Source organism: Lates calcarifer, linkage group LG19, assembly GCF_001640805.2.
Source record: "Lates calcarifer isolate ASB-BC8 linkage group LG19, TLL_Latcal_v3, whole genome shotgun sequence".
NCBI lineage: Eukaryota > Metazoa > Chordata > Actinopteri > Centropomidae > Lates > Lates calcarifer.
In genome coordinates this window covers 14,785,589-14,802,041 of record NC_066851.1, presented here as the reverse complement: position 1 = coordinate 14,802,041, position 16,453 = coordinate 14,785,589, and the positions used below count along the sequence as shown (strand labels likewise).

Here is a 16,453-nt window from a genome sequence, read left to right as displayed (position 1 = left end):
TTTCCGAAGAAACCTGGTGAGTCTTTTAGTTGGTGCACAGCAGATGTAAAAATATGACATTTGTTAGCATTCAAGAGAAATAAAGTTTCCAGTTATAAATAAATAATTAACAAATATTCAAATGGGTTTAAAATTGACCTTTTTTTTCAAGAAAATTCCAGTCTTCCCTAAATTGTACTAAATGACACAGTATCTTATCAGGAAAATATTTGGAAATTACTCTTAAAATAAAGCGTAACCAAGGATTTCTCTCTAGGCTTGCTTGCATGTTTAGCTACAGTACACTTCACCTGGAAGTTTCTAGCTTTAAGAACACCTCAGCAGATGGCTACATACACTGAACCAGGGGCTTTCCGCTGGGATAGGGATGGGGGGGGGGGTCACTCTACCTATTAAAGCACCGCACTGCTGACACCATGATGGACGTAAAGTGTGTTACAGCAGTGTCGGGTCAGCTTCATACTGCAGATTTGATGTGGAAACCCCTTAGGAGATGTGACATCATTGCAACAAGGGTAATTAACATTAGTTTCCTTAAATTAATGAGTTTCAGGAATCAGAAGAGAAGAGGAGAAAAAAACAGAGCCTACCTGTCCTCTTCAGAAATCCTGTTCAGACCCAAGCGGTCTAATGATAATCAGACTGACGATGGCTCCATGGTCGGCTCCCCCCTCCGCTCCTTCCCTCTGCTCTGGCCCCTGAACCCTGACCCCGACTGGACCACAGCTCCCCTCCTCTGGAAGAGGCTCCTGCAGTCTTGGACGACGGCCGGTCATAAGAGCTCCCCAGGTGGTGCGAGTCGCTACTGGGTAGCTGTCGTCTCCAAGAGGCCGGGCTGTGGCTCGGGTTTGGACTGGGATCTATGCTATCAGCAGCCTAGAGGGGTTAGAATATTGGATAAAGACAGAATATTAGATAAAGAAATTTCTTGTCCGCAGCTGAATTGGCAGCTGCAGCAAGTCTGTTCAATAAGTGGAGTGGGTCGGCATTGGTTTGGTCAGAAAAGCAAACAGAGGTCAGCTCATTCAATCCCAAATCCTGGACTTTTGTATAGGAGCTCTGGGCATTTTGTTTGGATCATTTGAGGCCTTGTTTGGACTTTTTTTGTATTATGTGGGCATTAAGTACATGCTGTTTATGTTAACTGGTGTGTGACAAGGAAAGTCTGCCATGTGGACCTTTGCCAGAGGAAAAATCCCCAACCAAAAACCCCAAACATACCCCAAACTGAGAGATTTATAATTTGGTGGGCTGACTAGAAAACAAACCCCAAGTTACTAGTCTGTGGTGGCTACAACGGCACGTCCCCTCTCATAACCTCAGTAACCCTCCTCTAAGAAAGTGAGAGTTAGATGACGATGCAGTTCCTAAAGCACACAGAAACAGCACCCCGCTCCTGTAATTTCAGCTTTAAAACAGCACCATAATTAGTGACATTTGGTGGGTTGGAGTTGGCTTCTGATGCAGTTTTAGAATGCATTCTCGCTAATTGGCTTTAATGGAGCCCTGCTGGACTGCCTTTCACGGTCTCCCGGGGTAACAGACAGGAAATCAGTCACCAGCGAACCCTGCCAAGTGGGCGTGTTCAGTGTGGTCACTTCCTGCTCCAGTCACTGGGGGAGGAAACAGCAGAGTGGCATATTCTCCTTCTATGGTAAGCCGCTGCTGCAAGACCGTGGGCTTTCACAAGGTTGTAATGCACTTCCAGTATTCCTCCTACACTCAACAGCAGGCTAGTATGTTGTTCAACACAATGTAACAGACTTAAAATAACAAAAATTAATACACAAGATTGGCATGAAATAACAGAATACTGGAAAGAAAAAGCTTAAAAAAGACAATGAGTTCAAAAGACTATACATCTGGCACACTTCTTAAAGATATGTGGCCTCAGTAGCAACAGAAATTAGAAAGTTGCTGTGTGCCACAGAAAACTTTTTCCCGTGTGGCTGAGTGTTAATTTAAGAAAATATTTGGGCACAAGAAACGCCAGCCTGTAATACATGCTGTTAAGTAAGCTGATGTGCCACAGCAGAGGAAATCTACTGGGAACAGCGAGTGCTGTCGTCATAGCAGACCTGCTCCTGCTCACATGTGAATGCCTTCAGCTTGGAAAAACCCACGTTTATAGGCTGTCATAATCAGCAACACTAAATCATCTCTGGCAGCACAGCATGATGATTTGACTAAATAATAAAAAAAAGAAATGTTAGGACTAAAAGTGAAAAGCAGTATTGTGAGCTTGCACCAAATGAACAGAATAGTCATGCTCTCTGACATTTAAAGGAATTTTGGGAAATCGACTTGTTAAATATTCTCAAGAACCTGATATGAAGAGCGAAACCAGTTATATGGTGACTATGAAGTATGAATATGAAGCAGCTAGTTAGCTTGGCATAAACACTGGAAGGGAAAAAACTAGCATGGCTCTCTCCAAAGGCAAGACAATCTGCCTACCAGTGCCTCTAAAGCATATCAATTAACATGTTATATCTAGTTTTTTATCCTATACAAAAACCAAAGTGTAAAAACAACAAATTGTGGGCTTGACTCTTTCTCTTTCCCAGTCTTTATACTGAGCTCAGCCAAGCTAACCAGCTCCTGGCTGCAGTAGTTTGTATTTACTGTACACACATATGAGTGGTATGGATCCTCTCATCTAGTGCATTTTCCCGAATGTCAAACAATTCTTTAAGGATGTTTTACTCTTTATGCGTAGATACTTAATCCCTACAAATCCTTCATTCAGCTTTTTTAAGACAAAAAAGGTTCTCTATTTCAACAAAGTTTCCAAGACTTCACTTTGAAAACCAAAACAGAAACTGTGAGAAGTCTCCTCTTTCTAAATCAGAATGAAGGCCGGCCGATGTAAGAAATAACACACAAGTGGTGTGTCAGAGCGCCTGCTGAACAAATTATATCCCTGCTTTAAATCTATCTGCCCTTGGTCTCACGCCCAATTTTCAGGAATTGTATTGTCTTGCCAATCCAAACTCTTAAATCTGCTCTCCAGCAAGACAGGACCCTTGACACTCTAGGTGAAGTGTTTCAGAAAAGGTAAAATTTGTGTTGTTTTTTTCCCCTAGATGATGATCTGTTTATTGGTTATGATTTGTAAAAGCCTTTCATTTATTGCTTTTCATTTGTGCAGTGTCTATTGTATGATGTTCTAACCTACTACTGAAAACACCACACGGTCCAACTTCAGCTGCTGCACAGACTTTTATTCCAGACGTTTTTTTCTGTGCGGGTCACATCAGGTGAATGGTGAACAGTAGAGCAGCTCTGATCCCACACTTTACCTTGCTGCCACTGGTCTTTGATTCAACAAAGGATGTTTTGGTATCTCACTCAGCGGCCATATCAGCCCTGCTGTCTTCAGCCAAACATAAGTTCACGGCTCATTCATGTACAGGCTGAGGTTTCCTTCAGCTGCAGCAGGGAGGAAGTACTACAATGTTGTTCTGTACTCTGAGTTGTGGAGTGACTGCTACAGAAAGCAAGCAATCCCAATTTTAACACTGACCTTTTAGCCTTATTCATATCAGAATTGGGCTTCAAGTGGGTTTCAAGTGTCTTTCCCTGTTACCACTTCTGCTCACCATGTCCATTGTCACTGCCTTTGACAATGACAATTCTAACATACTGATGTTTAGCATGGAATATTTGGCACATTAGCATTCAAAAATGTCCCAAGCAGCACTACCATAAAGTACAGCTAAGCATGATGGAAATTAACCTTGTAGGAATTAGTTTTGCAAATATGGTGGCACTACAGGGAAAGTCAGGGGATCATCCAAGTCATCAGGCTTGATCCTCTGGGGAACAGATACGCAGCCAGCATGGCTAAAAATGTGCACCAATAACACTGGTTTGGACAAAGCAGAGGCAAAAGTCAAGGTTAAACAGCAGCTATAGATTCAGGCCACGATGATATGACCATGACCTTTTGATAGATGAAAATACAATATGCTCAATCCCATAAAGTGTTGAATAAATGACAACCAAATAATTTATACATGAGGTTAAAAAAAGAAAGCTAATCAATAAGCTATCAGTTTTGCCTCGGCTGCTCCAGGGTACTTAAAAGAATTGGGAGTGTTGTCTCCTCCCTAATGACTATTGATTAATAGCGTCTCTGTGGTCTACAGTAAACTGATTTCAGTCTCCTCTACTCTCAGTACTGGGACTTCTTTGATGTGAAAGGTCAGGACACCTTTTCAACCTTTTTTATGCTCAAGAAGAATTTAGGAGGAATAAATGTCCAAAACAATTACATCATACTATCATATCATATAATATATAAGCAGCTGCTATTTGCATGCATACTGAAACTTTAGTATATCTTGCTTTGGCCAAAGATAGAGGAGTACATACTCAGTACCCAGTGAAAAAATGATCAATGGGATGCTAGTTAATGATGAGTGGCTACATTCCTCCCCCATCAAACTGCATGTCTCCATCTGCAAGCTTGTAATAATACAACCCTCTTCTATCAACCTTTGACACTGCAATCACAAACTAATCCCAACCTCCCACTGTCCTAAATACAGCTGTATTTATCCAAACCTCTTGGGAATGGACGCTTTTCAGACCACTGAAATGTTCTGAAAATCCAAACCAATGATGATCGGCTATGCTCCAAGACATGCTTCAAAGCCCAATTATGATCTGAAGTATGTTTTTTTTGCACTGTAGCAATTTTTGCTTGTAATTGCTATCCAAATGAAGTGGCCAGTTCATGCATCAAGCATCGGGATGAACAAGGTTTTACTGTATCACAGAGTCAACCAAGTGGGTTTAGGAAATTCCCATAATGAAGTACAAAGTGTATGACTGACAAAAAAGGAGTGACAACAAAACATGCCATTCATCAGGCCCCTGCTGATTTACCACATCAGTGACAGGGCAGGGACTGGTTCGATAGGCTATTTCCAGGCTAACCAGGGATATCAGGGGCGAGTGATGTGGGACAGGGTCAGAATGAGGAGAACAAGAGACTTATGAACTGAACTGAGAAAAGAATAAGTGGGCCCCAATCCTGAGAAGCAGAGCTGGGGTCAAGGCTATGTGTTGGGGCTGACGCAGGCACTCACTCTGACAGAGCTCCTCAAATGCGTGACATGAAGGCACTTTGTTCATGTCAGGGCTTGGATGACAAATTAAATAGGGGGGGATGGTGGGGAGGATGGAGAAGAGAGGTAGGGGAGGAGTCAGAGACCAAACAAAGGTGGCTGTGCCCTGATGTTCTTTCTACTGGTCTATATCAGCGCTGAAGGGGAGCGTTAAGGGTCAAAGCTCAGATTTCATTAAGCCCATTGAGGCTAATGAGAGGGATGGACCGTGTAGGCAACAACAGCTCTAAGGCCATGTTTAGTTGTTATGATTTCACACATTGGTTCAGCTGGCTGGAGATGAGAGATCCATTAGCAATGGCTAATGAAGTATTTTTATAGCAATGTTGATAAGAGTTTTTGGTACACATACCCAAATCTTACTTTGAAAAGTATAAACATTTTTTTCTGACAAAAACCCAATTTTATTTAACAAAACAGCACTGCATGGCCTTGGAACGGGGCAAAAATGACTCTTTGGCTCAAGCATAACAGCTACTAAAACAATCCACAGGATCTACTCATGCGTAATATATTGTGTAAGGAGAAAAAGGTGAATATATAAAAATAACTGAGTATTAAGAAATCTCTCTATGACATCCTGTGCAGTATATGCAAGAAAAAACAATCTAAATACAGATATCTTTTCCCCCCCTAGATCACAAATGAGACCACAGATGATGGATGAGACAGCAGACACTTAGCATGTGTGTGTCGGTCTCCTTGGCAACATCCAGTTTATTTATAGGGGAAAACACAGAGATCTGACCAAAAGGCCTCTAGTCCAGCCTAATTTGTCAAAGTGACAGACTGACATGTTGTTGTAGCCATGGAGCCTACTCTGTAAGCAGTATTACAGTCATGTGAAAATATATTATATACTAATAGACAAGTAAGTTAGAACTGTGGCCCATTAGTAGTTTTCACCTCATCTTTCTGATGACTTGTTTTAACTTTCACACTCCATTAATTAAATCATAAATGTAGTGTGAATGCATGTGCACATGTACATGTAATGACCAGCCTCAATCTGGCTCTTTGTACAGAGGTAAGTTGATTATAACACAGCTCCACAATCACTCATAAGTGTCAGAGAACTTATATGTCAGGTTGTGCGTACAGTTTTGCCAAAGTAGGTGTGAAAAGAAAACCTAAATTATCTCAGTATTACTAATTGCAGATGAAAACTTCAAATTAAAGCCTATATACCTATACATACACTATGTGGAGGTAAGTATTCATTGTAAAGTAATGTTTGTGTCGAGTAGAAATGCAGCCTGGCAGGGGCACAGACTGTAATGTGGTTGCGCATTTAAATACAAGAAAGCTATTTTCTTCTCCTTGAGGTTTTCCTAACCTTCTTTTCCCCCTGTTGAGGTCTTTTTCATTTCCATCATCCCTCTTCTTTTTCTTGTCCCACCCTTTTCTCTTTGTCCTTACTGGGGCAGCAGGAGTGGGGCCTACAAGAACTGCTGTGCTAAGCTTGAAGTCGCAGAGCCTGGCGTCAGGGAAAAATACAAGCTGAGCTCTCATGCAAAGTGGACACACCAGGAGCTAAGCCCTGCGGCTGTACTTTCTGGACTTTTATCTTCTCAACAAAACTATTTGCAGAGGGTTACAGATCATTATCACCACCTGTAAAGTAATTTCTATCTGGCAGGGACTTTTTTAGAAGCCAGGTATGCAGTAATAGTTTCTGCTGCTTGAGAAATTTACAATGAATGAGACAGTCAGGACAAAACTGTCAGTGAATTATATTTAACATAAAGAAAACCTTAAGAAACACATTTCAACCCAGTACTAGGAAACATCTGTCATACATGTTTTGGACAACAGAGGTTAAAGGTTAAGAGGGAAAAAAACTTTTTCCTAGTAGCTTCTGTTGGTGTTTTCTCTGAGGAACCATGTTTCCTTCTTTAGAGTCAAAAGACAACTACTTTTTTTTCTAAGTCAGATAGGGACTAAATCAAGTATGTAAAGTTTGAAAACCTCAAGGTGGGTGTCCTACCGGTGGTTGATGTGCATATGATCTGCCCCAGGACTGAGAGGTCACAGGTGCATGGGGTATGGTCCTCCCCAGGGCTCCTGTGTCCATAGAAGGAGACTGAGAACGCTTGCCTCTGCGAAGCACTGGTTCCTCCACCTCTTTAGTGTTAGTAACCACACTGTTAATCCTACGCATGTACACCTGGGATAGGGAGCAATACAAAGAACAACATTATGTAGCTATGAAGTAGTACACTCCTCAAAATTATTTTCACATTTGTGACTGTAGTCATTCTCAGCTAAGACTTTGTCTCATTCTCTCACCTCTGCAGGGGACGGCTTGGCTCCCTTCTGTGCTGCAGCATTCCCACCAGCTCCAGTGCCACTGTTTATAGTTTCTTCAGTGTCGAAAGTGGTTGCCCGGTAAGCCCTCCATGTTGTTGCAGCTTCTGTCTCGTCTTCAGACCCACCATCCATCATCGCCCTGGCGGCCCCTCTTCCCCGGCCCGTCTCATCCATTGACACAGTGCCTTTATTCCTCCAGGTGCTTCTCACAGTCACATTCTTCATGTCTGGTAAACTGTCTTCTTGGGAGTGCTGGCTTTGTCTTTGGGTCCTCCAGCTGGTGACTGTAGTGGTACTGCTGCTGCTGCTCTCGAAGCCTGACTCTGTGTCATTGAAGTCTGCGGACATGGTGTCTGGGGACTGGAGGCTGAAGTTGCTGCGTTGGCAGCACCGATGGCTGGTGGTGGTCTCGACCCTGGAGGTGCTGTGGAGTTTGGACCTTGACGAGGGATCGCTGTGGTCATCAGCCCCACAATCCTGGTCCTGGCATGGTCGCAAGGTGATCTCACTCTTGGGGATGGAGATTTCATACGGGACGGAAATACTGCCATGGTGCTCATTGCTGGGGCCTGGCGATAAGTAAAACGATATCAAATATTTTCTAAGCAAAACATTTTATAGATACACCAGTAATGCAATATCCCATACCTGCATCAGCATGTTAGTGTGCTGACATTAGCATTAAGCTCAAGTACAGCCTCAGAGAGTTGCTGGCGTGGCTGTAGATTTTTGTCTTGATACAACACCTTATATTCTAATATATTTGCTAATTGTATTCTTTCATAGCACCAAAAAAACATTAATCCATTTGTTCTATAAATATTGCACCTCAACTGATCCATGAAAATGGAAAATAATTAATTAAAATAATTAATTCAATGAGACACTAAAAACTAGAGCAAAAAGTATTCAAAAACCAAATGCATTAAAAGGTTAACATGCAATTTTACTGCTCAAAACTAATTACTCTGGTTCAATGATGGCTCATTGTGTTCACAAAAGTGTTGAACTATGGGCTCATACAATACCAGGACAGGATTTCAAACTATAGAGAACTTCATACAGATTGTAGGCAAATAAGGGTATTGAGTGTTTGAAGCACTGAAGTGAACCTGGTTTGTGAATTGTTAAAACTTACCTATGAGGATGTTACTAGTAGAGGTGTGGCGTTCTTTGACAGACATGGGCTCACTGCACACGCTGCTGCTGCGGCTGCTGGTTCTGGAAGAGCTTGGGTCGTTGGGGTAGATAGTTATACTACTGGTCATTTTACTAGTGGTGGTCACAATTGGTTTGGTGGAGATTTTGGGTTTGCCATTGGTGGACAGAGGTTCTGAAATCATCACTTCCTTCCTGTCAATCTCAACAATGGCAGGCTTGATGACAGCTTTTGACCTCAGCGCCTCACGTGGGCTGCACACTCGCTGGATCTCAATCCCTGACGGAGTATGTGTGGGCCCCTGGTGGCCCCCCTCCGCTAACTGTGTCCTGCTGTGTAGCTCCTCATCGAAAGAGCTCCTGGAAGAGGAGCCCTCTGAATGTGAGTCATGGACATGGGAGTATCTAGGATATCTGGAGGTTGGAGTCCGACTGCTTACAGTTGTCGCAGTTGTCTCAGTCACTGGCTCTAGTTCAGAGGGCCTTGAACCAGTAGATTCTGTTTCTGAGGCAGAGGAATGACCCTCTGACCCCTGGTCATTGGCCTGCAGAGGAGTGACAAGGGATCTGTATGCTGTGTATGATCCATTGGCTTTGGACAGGGTGGAGGCTACAGAGACAGCTTCCTGAACCTGATCTATTGATTCCTGATCTGAGGCAGATGCTGTGTCCTTCTCGAGTGCAGAGATACTGTTGATGTTACTGGAGCTGTCAGGCACTACATCAGAGTTGTTTGATTCGCTATCACTACCTACGTACAATTTTGAAAACTTTTCTACTCTGCTCTTTTTTGTCTCCCCATCAGTCTGTTTGTGGGTTGTCCTCAGTGGCTTCTGGTCATTAGCGGCTGGAGGGTAGCGACTAAGAACAGACACCTTTTTAATATCACTAGAAGATGTATTTACAGAGCTGTATGCGGCTCCTCTCGTCTTCTCCTCAGTTCCTCTTCCTGTGTCTCTTATTCCGTTATCAGACGAAATTGCAGTAGTTGGAGTTTTGGGTATCCTCCTGCTCTTGTGAGCAGGACTGAGGGCTCTCCTCACAGACTTCGGTGAGCTCTCCTCAGAGTGGCTCAGGTCTTTGTTCCTCAGCTTAGTCTCTCTCTTATGCTGAGGAGAGAGCTCCCTGTTCCTGTGTTTGGGGGAGCTCGGTTCTGAGACAGCTGCAGCACTCCTGTATTTAGGCTTCTCCTGTCTGAAACCGCCCTTCACAATCTCTTCATTCTCAGCTTTGCCGTTCTCCAGGACGTTAGCAGGACTGTTGGGGCAAATGTTACTGCTTCCATTGCCGTGTTTATCCACATTACTGCTTCCATTTCCTCCAATCCCACCTTTTCCGCACAGCTGCGTCCTGAGCTGCTCCACCTGCTCACTCAGTTGGCGAGCCCGGTTCCGTTCCATCTGGAACTTCTCATGAAGTTCGTCATTTTTGGACTCCGAGTTCTTCAAATCCCCCTCAACTATCTCCAACTGTTTAAGGCGGTTCTTCAGCCTCTCTACTTCCTGCGTCAGCTCCTTTACTTTGTTGTCCTCCTCCTGTGAGCCCTCAAGACTGCTGTTCTTCTGATTTTCAGACTTATTCACAAGACTGATGTTGTCATCAGGCAACTTGAAGTAGTCAAGGTTCTTCTTGTGTCCAGCCAGTTTACTTGTAAGGAGCCCCGTAGATGACAGCTCATCTTCAATACGTGACCGCATGAAATCTGCCCTGCCAGGGTCCGCTGACATGCCGAGGCGATTCTTCTGGTGCTCCAGTTTTTCTGTCAGCTTTAGAATAATCTTCTCATCCTCTCTCTGTTTCTCTAGTAGCCTCTTACGCTCACTCATAAAGGTCTGAGTGAATCCCTTGAGCTTCTCAAGCTCCATAGCCAAAGCCTGCTCTGCTCTGTCAAGCTTTGTTTCAGACCCCTCCACCTCCTTCAAACGGGCTTTGAGAGACTCCAACTCAGACGACAGCTTCTTGGTCAAGTTCTTCTCCTCGTTGAGGCTGAGGCAGAGCTGGCTGCAGTCAGACTTGCTTTTCCCAAAAGCTTCTTCCAGTTTCTCCAGTTCAGCCATTCTCCGCTGCAGGCGTTCAATCTCGGCCTTTAGCTCCTTTGTGAGATTTTCCTCCTCTTCCAGTTTCTCTCTGACTGTGCGGCAGAGGTCCTCAGCTTTGCGTACCTCCTCATCTTTACCCTGGATCTTCAGGAGACGTTTCCTCAGGGCCTCCACGTCACCAAGCAGAGATGAGTTGCTGCCCTCTGCCTGGATAATCTTGTCCTGTAGAGTAAAGAGTTCAGCCATTTATTCATTATTCTTGAATTGTATTTCTGTTGTACCTCACCCTACTCAATGCTTCTGAAATGCACACATAAGCACACTGTCACAAATCAACCAGTACTGACCTGTATGTCAAGCAGCTCATCCTCAGACTTCTGCAGCTTGTTGGTGGCTTCTTCAAGTTCATCCAGCCTTCGGCCAAGACTCTGCAGCTTGTGCCGCAAGTGGCGATGTGTCATGTCTTTATGATCAGACATGGCTACCAAGTTTTATGTTTTATTGGGTGTGTTTGTTTTGTTGCTCAGATTATTTGATGACAGCGTTTTGGGAGGTCCACATTTGTGTGGTAGTGATAGCAAGTCCTTCAGGCTCTTGAGGAAATACTCTTCTCTCTGCGGTCTGTCTTGTTTTCTTTTGACGTGACTGTCACTTTAAAACTTTGAAGATCCCTCAGAGCGATGTTTAGCAGGCAAATCTGTCATCTGTAGGAGGAACAGAGGAAACAACACTTAGTCATCTCTAATTTGTCAATGATAGTCATTTGCATTCTCAAAACGCAGGTCAGAAAGTAAAAGGAGTGAGGGAAGAGAGAGATCAGCTGCAGCAGACGAGCCCAGTCAGCATACTGTATGATTTTACAGTTCCATCTAATTGCTATGACACAAACCATAGGACAGGACTAAATGAGGCCAAACACCAACACATGGGCTATAAAAACACACTTGCACACAACTTGGCACATACACAAACAAATCTTGCTCTGGCTACATTTTCTGGCAATTACAGATCTGACTGGGAATCGGTTTCTCAATTACCATGAACTGCACCGCTCTTCCTTTTTGCCTTTGAACCACCATGTATTTCACCTTGTCTGTCCTATGAAGGAGGTGGGGGTGGCACAGCCCACGCGTGGGAGTATGGGGGTTTCAACATGCCTGCACAGGCATACTCACAAACACACACTTTGTTGTCTCCCTGCTGTTGTATCCAACATCGATTTCTGCTTGCCTGCCTGCTTCTGCTGACAGCAGCATATCTCAATAACACCGGCCTCCTTCACAGACACCCCATCTGCACACATACACAGCCATCACCATGGTAACCACATCACAGGCCCGATACAACACGACACCATTCATGGTCACTTGGGATGGATGTGATGATAAAAGAAAAGAAACTATTGGACATAAATAAATCAGCTCTTATACAAGATGAGACATTACAGAAATCCCACAATTGCTACAAATAAGTATATTGATGCTGTGTTGTCCTTTCTCTCAGTACAATTATGTTACAGGTTGGATCATATTTATATTTCTATAGCCATTATAATTTGCTAGTTCCTATCTGTGGTCCCAGCATGGCTTGATGTGATGAGAACATAGATTATTAGCACTCAGCAATTTGCCGGTCAGCATGTCCTCCATAAATCTAACAGCGGATGCTTTTGTCTCATGCATGATTCAGGTAGTGGGCTTTCATGCTCCCTCTAAATCCTATTACTCCCCTTCCCCCCGTCATTCTGACCAGCTTCCCCCACTGACCGCGTGGGGTGGGGGGGGGGGGGGGGGGGAATCGACCTGAGGGTAGAACACAACATCTGCACATATCATCACTTATCGACCCCATGACAACCAGCCACTGCTGTGTCTCTGCTTTCTCCTCACATCCAGCGCCATGTTCAAAGATTGCCTTTCTAACTACGACACTTAAGCACTACTGTAGTTTTCTTTCCCATTAAACCCCTTTTAACGCTTCTAAAACATCAACCAGAGCAGTAAATTAACAAAATCTTTTTATCTATATGAACTATGTGTGTACATGGTATACAACATGGTATAACTTGCCATTATGGTTTACTCCAACACAGCTTCATATATTTTCTATCATTTCATTGGCGTAAAAATCCCAAACCACTCTCCCCACACTTCATTAAAAGTCTTGCTGAACATAAACCATGGCATTGAGCTTTGAACGTCAATATGGCAACAATTACTTTATGAAGAAGTACGATCTGAACTCAAAGCGTTTGGCCTTAGCATTTTAATTATTCTTTACTTTCATGAGGTCTAGTGGTTTGGTAATCTTCTCAGTTGCAGTACAAGGCTTTAAGGAAATGAAGAACATGGACTTAAGAGGGAGCAGGGGGAAAAGACAAATGGGGGAGAACGTTGGAGAGAAAACTGCTAGCCTAGCTGCCTACTTGAATGCCAAAACACCTTAGTCAATACAGTCGTTTTGTGTTGCGTTATCTTCAGCCAGCTGCGGCTTGTTAAGTGAGTTGTAGACCAATTTTTCCTCTGTTGTCTTGAGGTGGTCACTGTGGTCCAAACCTGTCCTGACTGATTCTGTTCCAGTGGAATTCCCATATATCCATAAAAAACAGAAAGTGCTTGCTGGCAATGAAAAAATTCAATAGCTATAGTTCAATTCTTTATGACAGGTCTTCAGACTGCACTATGCAGCACAGGGAAAATATAACCACTTAATAACTTAAGAGAATTACAATGTGCCCAAGGAGAAAAAAGTGATTTCTGGACACCAAACTAGATTGATATTTTTTCCAATCTGGTGGTCCCACTGTCCTGCCCACTAACATCCTTCAAATTATGTCTTCGTAACTTTGGCATTAACAGATTTCTGATAGGGTTTAGCATGATATCTGAAGTTCAACAACTCTGAGAGCAGCTTTGGTCAAGCCTCATCCTGGTTAATAATGGCGTTTCGTTAGGTCCAGCTACTCCTGTCTTGGCAGGTTGCCTACCTCTCCTCTCATTCTCCCTTTTATTTCTTTGCCAGTTCTCTACCTCCCTCCCTCATCTCTCCCCTCGATCTCTCTCAGACACGCACACCAGCATGGCCAAGTGGGCGCTTTTAAGGGGCGGCGGTGCGTGCAAAGCGACTCTGGCAAGGGCCCCGCCTCTGCCAAACCAATCAACATACCTGATTCACTTATCACAGGGCTGGGGCCTCATTAGCTACATTCAGGACAAGACAGGAGGGAATTGGAAAGATGGTGGGTGAGATGGGAAGGAGGAAAGATGAAACTGATTGAGGAAAAGGGAGAGGCAAGAGATGAAAGTCAAAGAAATGATGGTGAGGGAATGTAGGCCATCAGTGTCTAGTCTTAAACCATGAATTCATTCCATTTAGAACCATGACCTAAATAGATAAGTGCTGATGAACTCTAATATTCCTGAACTCCTTTGATTCTCCACACCTGGATACTCATGAATCAGGAGGATATTCCTACTTTTATTATTCATCTTCAAGACCACAGCATAAAAAGCAAAAGATGTAAGAGTTTGAAAACAAGGAAGGAAGGTGTGAGGAGGTTTGCTGAGATATTCTCAACTAGGCTCAAATTGAGTTTCATTCCCCTGTTCTGTGCTTTGTTTGACAATTATGGAAAACCTGGAGGGGGGTAAGGGCTGTGAGGCAGGGAAACTGACCCCTTTTATGCAGACACATTCCTAATGACAGACTAACCAGGGCACTGCCAGTCCCTCGCTCTGCCTTCAATGCTCTTATCCAGGCCACTAACAGGCTCTCCTAGGGCTCTCTCTGTGTTGAAGCTCATTCCAAACCAGGGCATTGTCTGAGTCTAATGGCCAGGATTCAGAGAATATATGAAAATATTTCTAAGGAGGATCAGGACAATTATGAGTCCAGATCTGATTTCAGTCAGAGATATTCCAGTGATTGTCTTTGCAATTGTTACATTGTCCTCACTAAGCAGACAATCTGTGTGATTATCTGACTGCAGGATATCACCTCTATCCAAACTCACAGCTCCATATAAATTAAAGAAAACCCTGACAACGGCTTAAACCAAGCCCTGACTGGCTGCTCAGTGCTACACTGTACGACTCTGGCACTTTCTACTTCCTGAAATCTGGACAGGAAGTTCCCAACTTGACCTCTCACTCCATTTTGCACTCCTACTGCTGCTGTTATGAGACACAGGGCACTGAGAGTGTTGATCAGTAGCAAAAGGTTTGGCTGCCAAAGAGCACAGTTGGTTTGACATGAGCTCTATCTGAAAAAGTCTATGGGGCTCTGTGAAGTTGGAAAGTTAGCATGGGAGTGAATTTGCTGAAGAAGAGGGTAGACAGCAAAGTAGAATCAGAAACAATAGGTGAGCTACAGTTCCAGTTAATACTGTGCCTCCTTTTGGCTAGAAATTGCAGTTTAGACCTAGAAATAAAGATGCCAACAGGGAACTGTTGGATCTTTCTTTGTAAACACAATAATAGAAAGAGTATGGTCTAGACCTGCGCTATATGAAAACTGCCTTGAAATAACTTTTGTTGTGATTCCGCATTATATAAAAAAACTGATTGACAGGTGGGTTTTCATTGGGTATACACAAATTTTAATTGAATTTCAAGAAATGAGGCAAAAGAAAATGTGATTTAATGGACATTTCCATCCATTGCTGTTTTATCAATATTTAAGTTTGTCACGATAAACAGCTGGTGGCACTAACTCCCCAGACAGGTATTGGTATAACCACGGTAGAAACAGAGACAACAAGACGGTATAATTAAAAGAATGCAAGTCAACTCTTAAATGATGAAAGACAATGCAGAAAACATGATGGATATATGGTCTTATTATCACTCCACACATATCTGACGTTCTGTTGCTACTTTCAGTCTCTTCAAAAAATGTTTAAGTCCCATGCGTGCATGCGTAAGTCTGTTTCCACTGCATTTTGTTACATTTTGCTTTTGTCGATACACCAACTTTTCCACCTTGGCCAGGCAGATAGTGATGCATGCAAGAGGAAGGGTAGGACAAAGAGAGGGAAAACCAGAGAGGCTTCATTTTGTCTTTAATGAACAATTCCAAAGGACTTGTGAGTAAAACTTTGTTGAAGAGGCCCATCCACTCTGCTTGCACTCTCTCTCTCTCTCTCTCTCTCACACACACACACACACACACACACACACACCAAGGTTACAATCATATACCATATCATTAGGGCTTTAGCCACTCTCTTCCTGCCTGCCTGTTGCCTTCAGTACATTCTGTTCTCTCCATGAAAGAGAGAAGGAAGGAAAGAAAGAAAGAGAAAAAAATCCCCTCTCTTTTGCACTTGACGTTAGGTTGGAACTTATGGGTTTGAAGCTCTTCTGCCTCATAAATGGTAGTTAATAAAGGGCTCGAGTCCAATCAAAATGCCTCAACCACGATGTCCATGTAGGGGGGTTACAGCTAGTTTGAATATGTGAATGTGTGACAAATACTGTGTGTGTGTGTGTGTGTGTGTGTGTGTGTGTGTGTGTGAGGAGGGATGACTGCAGTGGATGGATGCTGGCGCAGCAGTGGAAGCCACAAGATGGTGGAGACCTGATGCTTGGCCTGAATTTTTCCGTTTTTCCAAGAAAAAGAAAACCGGCATCCCATAATGTTCGGTTTGTCGTTTCCTGTGCTGTCATGTTACTTTTTTCTCCGTTTCTTTCACCCTTTCAGTTTTGCACCGCTTCTGGAAAATGGTAAAGAAATGAAAAGGCAGTGTTGCATTTCAGCAGAAAAATGGATAAGGAACTATGGTCATGTAGCTGGTTCATTAAAGTGGGCTTA

General features: G+C 43.4%; 1 protein-coding gene across 2 annotated transcripts in view; it reads right to left on the bottom strand.

Annotated features, from left to right (window-relative positions):
• luzp1 (leucine zipper protein 1) overlaps nucleotides 1–16,453 on the bottom strand; it is a 49,708-nt gene that overhangs the window by 6,645 nt on the left and 26,610 nt on the right. For both annotated transcript variants that reach the window (XM_018663569.2, XM_051077992.1), the window contains exons 3-7: nucleotides 10,990–11,346; nucleotides 8,584–10,864; nucleotides 7,425–8,014; nucleotides 7,123–7,302; nucleotides 591–876 (exon numbers count right to left, since the gene is read on the bottom strand). In XM_018663569.2, coding sequence (XP_018519085.1) covers nucleotides 628–876; nucleotides 7,123–7,302; nucleotides 7,425–8,014; nucleotides 8,584–10,864; nucleotides 10,990–11,121 — 3,432 coding nt within the window. In that variant the 5' untranslated portion in view covers nucleotides 11,122–11,346 and the 3' untranslated portion in view covers nucleotides 591–627. The remainder of the gene's footprint in view (nucleotides 1–590; nucleotides 877–7,122; nucleotides 7,303–7,424; nucleotides 8,015–8,583; nucleotides 10,865–10,989; nucleotides 11,347–16,453) is intronic.